Source organism: Littorina saxatilis, linkage group LG1, assembly GCF_037325665.1.
Source record: "Littorina saxatilis isolate snail1 linkage group LG1, US_GU_Lsax_2.0, whole genome shotgun sequence".
In the NCBI taxonomy this organism is placed as follows: domain Eukaryota; kingdom Metazoa; phylum Mollusca; class Gastropoda; order Littorinimorpha; family Littorinidae; genus Littorina; species Littorina saxatilis.
In genome coordinates this window covers 2,748,754-2,755,565 of record NC_090245.1, presented here as the reverse complement: position 1 = coordinate 2,755,565, position 6,812 = coordinate 2,748,754, and the positions used below count along the sequence as shown (strand labels likewise).

General features: G+C 41.3%; 1 protein-coding gene across 1 annotated transcript in view; it reads right to left on the bottom strand.

Annotated features, from left to right (window-relative positions):
- The window catches only part of LOC138959358 (neural-cadherin-like), a 51,763-nt gene that overhangs the window by 1,724 nt on the left and 43,227 nt on the right, over positions 1-6,812 (bottom strand). The window contains exons 18-19 of the mRNA XM_070330791.1: positions 589-857; positions 240-378 (exon numbers count right to left, since the gene is read on the bottom strand). Coding sequence (XP_070186892.1) covers positions 240-378; positions 589-857 — 408 coding nt within the window. The remainder of the gene's footprint in view (positions 1-239; positions 379-588; positions 858-6,812) is intronic.

Sequence of the window (6,812 nt, the reverse complement as noted above, 5' to 3'; positions counted from 1 at the left end):
AGTATGCACAATTGTATATATATGGTATCAAGTTTCATTGAGCAAATATTTTTGCAGTGTTTTTAAAAGTCATTGCACATTAACTGCCATCCTATTAAGGACTGGAAATATGAGATGGCTATGATAAAAGTCACGTGACTACGTCAGGAAACTAAGCACTTGGATGAATGGAAGAAAACGTCTTTCTTATAATCCTGCCATGATCTGTTACCTGTAACTGAATGCAAAAGTTTACTAACCTGGGTGGTGATGAACTCGATAGAAGTCTCGCTGTCTTCGCACTGCTCCAACGTGGGGTAGAGGGCGTAGCTGCTCCCGTAAAAACTGTGGTGCAACTGCTGACATCTCGGGCCGTCAAAGTCAGGTGGGCACTGGCACCTAGCATCAGATAATAACATGTGTATTATACTCGCACGAGGTCACACACAGAGAATCTCTCTGTCTCTGTCTTTGTCTCTCTCTGTCTCTCTCTGTCCTGCTATGTCTATCTCTCTCTCTCTGTCTCTCTCTCTCTCTCTCTCTCTCTCTCTCTCTCTCTCTCTCTCTCTTTCTCAAGTAAAAATAAATACTATTGATCAAGGTACTCACAAGAGGACACCAAAGTCGTCCTTCTTGCAAGTGCCACCATGGTAGCAGTAGTCACCGGAGCATTCATTGGGTTCAGGGAACTGGAGAGCTCGACACCCTTCCGTAGCCTGGATGAAAACTTCCACACCAACAAAGCTTGTGCCGTTAGCATTCACCATGGCTGGTTGCCCTGTGATGTTCATGTAGTTGTAGCAGCCACCTTCAAACACTTCCTGTGCACATGCGTCAATAGGTACCTCCTCTATGCCTGCTCCAAGCTTCGACTCAAACTGCAACAGTTCGACAGGGTTTCGACTTGAGTGTATTCGGTGTGTGCATACATTTTTGTTATCGTTCCATTCAGATTATCTTAACGCCTGCTCCCGGTTTCTGCTCATACTTGAACACGAATAAATATTCCTTGATTAGTTGCATTTGTTGTTATCTTTACATTCAGCAGATCTCGTCTGCCTGCATGCCTGGCTCTCCCTCAATGTCTTTGAGAGATCACAAAGTCTTGGGAGTAAATATCGATAATAATTTATCTTGGGCCCATCATGTTAGATCGTTGTGTAAAACCATGTCGAGGAAAATATATTTGTGGAACAGAATAAAACACTTTCTTGATCCACACTCAAGGTTATTATTTTTTAATACATTCATACAAACTATCACGGATTATTGTTCGACCATATGGGACTCTGCAAGTGCTAATATTTTAAAACCACTGTATAGTCTACACAGACGAGCACTGAAATCAATTATATTAAAACAATCCAGTCTTGTTTTAGACGATTATAAGAAACTTAAGATTTTGCCCTTAAAAGAAAGATTTAAATCAAATAAAGGTGTACTCCTTCACAAAATCCTCTCCGGCCATGCTGCGATGCACCGCGTGCTTTCACTACAAAATTTAAAGCCAAACCAAACTGAAAATTCAATGTCCCCATTCCACGGATAGATCTTTTTAAATCAAGTTTAGCTTATTCTGGCAGCGTTTTGTGGAATTCTCTCCCGGAATCAGTTCGAGTCCCAACATGTCTCAATATAACTTTCAAAAAACACCTCTCATTACATTTAATGTCAAATTGCGAAAAGTCACAGTGATGAAAGACTTCGTTCTGATTATTTTCATATTATTATATCTGTCCATACAGCAAACTAAATTTTTATCCTACATACGTGAGAGAGACACCCGTGAGATAATAATCGTTCAAATCACACGTGTGTATATCATGTAAATGAGGTCATGTCAAGCAAGTCTGTCAGGGACCTGTTTTTCCACTGCTTATGATGCCAAAGTCACCGAGACAAACGTCATTATAGAAACAAAAATTGCGCTCGCTAATTACCCTCGATGAATCTTTAGAACTAACACGTCACGCCACACTTTCAGAGTGACGTTTCCAGACCTGTTTACCCCCTTAAGTGTTTTGGAGTAATGCTCAGCCCCAAAAATAGTAATCCTGGCACAAAAATAGTAATCATCCAGCATTCGTCGCCAATTACAACGCCGCGGCACATGACAACTGTGTCTGCGAAACGCAATCATGCACATATATCCATCATTTACAAACAAAACACATCAGTCAGTTTTTGTAGTCATCATAATTTCAAAGAAGATCACATCAAAAGCACATGCATCACTGATTCTTTTTCTTTTGCTCGTAGTGGGCCTTTTTCAGTGTAGTGCGGTTACCGTGCCAAAAATCATGCTTCAACCCACCAGTTTTTGCAACAATTTTTTGTTTTGCGGGAATGTTCTCAAGACAGTCTGGTTAGTGCCCAGTGCAAAATCTAAGTTTCAAACTATCGGCACAATCGAGAAATTTGCATATTAGTGACGTCATACATTAGTGGAAGAAGACACTGTTTTGTTCTCCAAGATAAGCCTATCATGTTGCATCTCGTTAGAAAGATCTCGGCTCAGAGGACTCAGAAATGTAGCTATTTAATATCTATGACGGCAGTAGTTGACACAAAACGCGTTGAAAATAGAATCCGAGTGCTTTTTCGCATAAACACACACACACACACACACACACACACACACACACACTCACACACACACAAACATACACACACACACACACACACACAGAAAAATACACACGCATGTGCTTTCAAGCACACGCACACTCTTTTATATTCTCTCACCTCTGCTTCTCAATATGCCTCGCCTTATTCAGTAAAGTTGGACAGAGAATTGGAGCAACTGGCACCACGACACTCTCCACACCCAGGCGAATAAACGAGTCCGTGTTTACGACAGCTGCATCTTCTTGTGTCACAGTCAGTCTTGCATGCACACCGAATCACTTTCAGAAGAGCTGCTGGTGCTGCTGGTAGGTCCGATGTGCTTTGGGGCATACACAGTGCATAGTGCATAGTGCATCGTACAGGCCAGTTTCCGCCATGAGATGTCCTATACAAGCGAGAAAACTCATCTCCATGTGGAAGGGACCAAGCCGAAGAACTACAGAACGTAGCTCACTGAAAGCTGCTTCTGCTGATATGATGCTGAGGGCCTTCCACCACAGGGGCTGATCAAAAGGTGACTACAGGGGTTTTGTTGTATCGCCTAGCTTCAGCAGAAAGAAACAACAGCGTTGAATAGATACAAGTTTTGTCACTGGGTTTGAGATCAATCATCGGCAAGAAGACAATAGATGACTGACCTGGAAAGTCACCATTGTGGACGGCCTGCATTACTCCTGACCAGAACGGTCTCTGAGAACTGAGCAGCCATGCTGACTTCCATAGGACTTCAACTTCTTTGGTAGGGTCTTCAACTAGGACTGTCCTTAACTTCTCATAGGTGAGACTTGCCAGGCCTTCACATCTCTCATCGTAGAAACTGATTTTGACACGGGCTTTCTTCATGACCTCCTCCAGCCTAACCTCTGTTTTCAGAGCGATGGACGACCTATTTTTGATGAACGGGGTTATGGAAGCAATCATGCCCATTCCATGGAAGGTATTCAGGCCATCAATTGTTCCAGTGTTATGATCGACATTGTCTGCCATGTACTGCATGAAATGTGGCTGGCACGATTATCTCCTGGGTGGCAGCCGCACTCATTTCGTCCGTCTTTACGTCTCTGTAAGAGGAGCTGAATCCAAGGGAGTACAGAACCAAAACAGTGGTGCATCTGAACTCCAAGACCAATCTGCAGTGGAGCAATTAAAATTCTTGGGCGAGCTGCTTGCATAATTGCTTGGCCGATTGAAGCAACCTTCACATCAGTGTCCTTTCCACTGAAGATCTCTCCGAGGAAAGTTTGCAAGGATTTTGGCACAAAATCAAGGTTTGCTGTAATTGAGAAAGTGCTGTCTGGACTTGGGTATTCTTTTCTGCTGGTGTTTATCTTCTTAATGTCACTTTTGATAAGTTCAGCAGCAGCTCTGATGATGTTGTCTTTTTGAGTTTCTTCGTCAGTCGTCTCAGGTGTCGAATAAAAGGAATGAAGAATAGACCATGTAGTCCTCTGAAATGTTACCACGTTTGCTTTCCCCTCCATTTCTGTGATGATAATTTCATCACCAAAATGTTTCTTTAATTCTTCTTTCATCTTTGAGTGACTATAACAGTCACCACATGTAAACTCTTTCATTTTTCTGATGAGGTCGATGATGGTGACTTCTGTATCGTTTTTTTGCAGATAATTGACAACTTTTCTGAACGCTTCTGCTCTTTTTTCATCGACTGGTCTTCCTTGTTTTGGTCTTTTGTTGTCAGTGTCTGATGCAAAGCACTTTGGAAGTTTCCTTTTTGTTCTAAAATTCAGTTGGTGCTGCATGATTGGTGGTACAAAGCATCAGCTGCTGGAAAGTCCGAGACGAATTCTATCCTGCCTTTTACCTTTTCAGCCCATTCGTCTGCTCTTTCAGCACAGATTCTATAGACGGTCTTCTGAAAATCTAAAGTGCGAACAGGAAGTACTGTTGGACCTCGTTGTTTTAAAACAAGTTCTGCATGCATGCCACAAAATAAACAACATTTTCTGAAATCAAAGGGCTGATTCTTTGACCGCAGTCCTTGGTTCAAATTTGCAGCAGTATTTTCATCTTTTTTTCCCCGAAGGTAGGCTGCTATGTTGTGCTTGTTCGTATATGAACTGCGACAACGTACATGCACAGCCTGCCCCTCTGCAACAACAATTGAATCACCACGCTCGGTACTGACTCTGTGTATGGTGTCTCTTCCCTTCCTATGCGGAATGACGATCTGCTCCCCTGAATAAAGGCTGCCTCCACACAGGATACACAACTGCTCCATGATCTGGAAAACAATTCATTTATAACATAAACTTAAATAAAGCAGTTGGATTGACACTGTGTGTATAATTGTCCAGACGCTAATTAATTTTGTCTTTAAGTAGTACAGCATATTTTATTATAAAATATCCTGAATACAGTGAAACACCCTTTTAAGACCCTCCATTTTAAGACCTGGTTTTCTCAGATTATTTTGTTGGTCTTAAGACAGGGTTCCACTGAAACATGTTTTATTGAAAATATAAACACATATACGGGATTTGTTTTATTAAGCCTTTTTTTATGAAAACTTTTTTTTTTAACCTTTAATAGAAATTGCTGATATATCAAACCTACCTCATTCTTGTCTCATTCGCAGTGGTCACTGGTGTAGAGCAAGGATTTCGCTCAGAAAGCAGGTGACTGTAGAAAAAATGATAACATTAATGATTTACGCATCAAATAAAGGCTATCGTGATAGCATTCCATCAGAGAAGTGCCTAAAATGTCAGCAATGGCGACAATAACATAAAAAAACATAAGTAAAACATCACCGAACAGTGCAACAGGAAGGTTATTTTTGACAGCATTCGCCTACCATACATACTGGAAGCACGATCAACAATTCGCACGGTCTTTGAGTATAATATACATTTTTTTCTAATCTAACTTCATAATTGTATTTGTGATGCTGAGCATATCAACTGCAAAGATTATCTGCACGTTTGAAACGGTAAAACAAGTTTTAGACTCATGTTGTGCTGTCTGGAAGCAGACGCACTTTTAGCGAAGCTAGGTCGTCTTCATATCAGGCTTTTTTCTGTCCAATGAATGCATTCGTATGGCATAAATAAAGAACTAGAGCTAGCATTCTACACATGCAGCCGAGAAAATGAGGTGGTACAAATGTTAAAGGACGAATAAAAACGGAAAGATTATCGATTACTCACCTTTTTGCATGTGGCCACGCGAAGCACGTTCGACCAGACTTTGAGTGCATGGCGCGCATAAACTTCCGGCTTTGCGACGGCAGGCCAAACCAGTCAAATCTGCTTGTTCTGTGTGATTGCATGACTTTTCTGATCCGATAACTCACTTATTCCATTACCTCAGGGCTTAGATTTTGAACTGGGTACTAAAGGACACTTTATCTACCAGTCTGTGCTGATTTCATTTTTGTTGCAATTAGTGGTACCCCTTTAGCTCCCGTAATTCCACTAGTGTGTCAAGCGCTTCTCTACTGTACTTGCGCTTGCCGAATGAGTGAGGGCGAGACTTCACCACTAGAATAAGGCTCTCCAGCGTCTTATCAGACAGACATGATCTCTGGTCAGTGCTGTGCTTTTTCACCCCATATTGCCATTGAAAAAAACAATGCCAAACATGTGAATTGATTAAAAAAAAAAAAAAAAAAAAAAAAAATTATTTATGAAAATCGTAGTCTTGACACGGATTGCGGAATGGCGTATTTTTTGCAGAAAATCGTAATAAATTACGCCAAAATCGTAAGGGTAAACAGGTCTGCACGGTTTCTTTGCTTTGACGTAATAGATTGCACGAGGCTTTAGAAGAGATCGAGGTTCCAAAACAAGCGTCTTCAATTAATCTGCCTCGATTGCAGGACATTCAGTAAAATACACGTAAGTACAGTATGTAGGATAAACAGAATACTACATGGCTTGCTGTGTCGTACCAGATTTACACTCGTTGCTTTTTCAAATAGTGAACAGCTCGCTTTCGCTCGCAGTTCAATATTTAAAAAAACAACTCGTGTAAATCTGGTACGACACAGCAAGCCATGTAGTATTCTCTATTTATAACACATTCACATTTTTAAAACTCTCTCTCTCTGTTCTCTCTCTCTCTCTGTTTTATCTCGTTCTCCTCTCTCTCTCTCTCTGCGCTCTCTCTGTTCTCTCTCTCTCTCTCTCTCTCTCTCTCTCTCTCTCTCTCTCTCTCTCTCTCTGTTCTCTCGCGCTCTCTCCCCT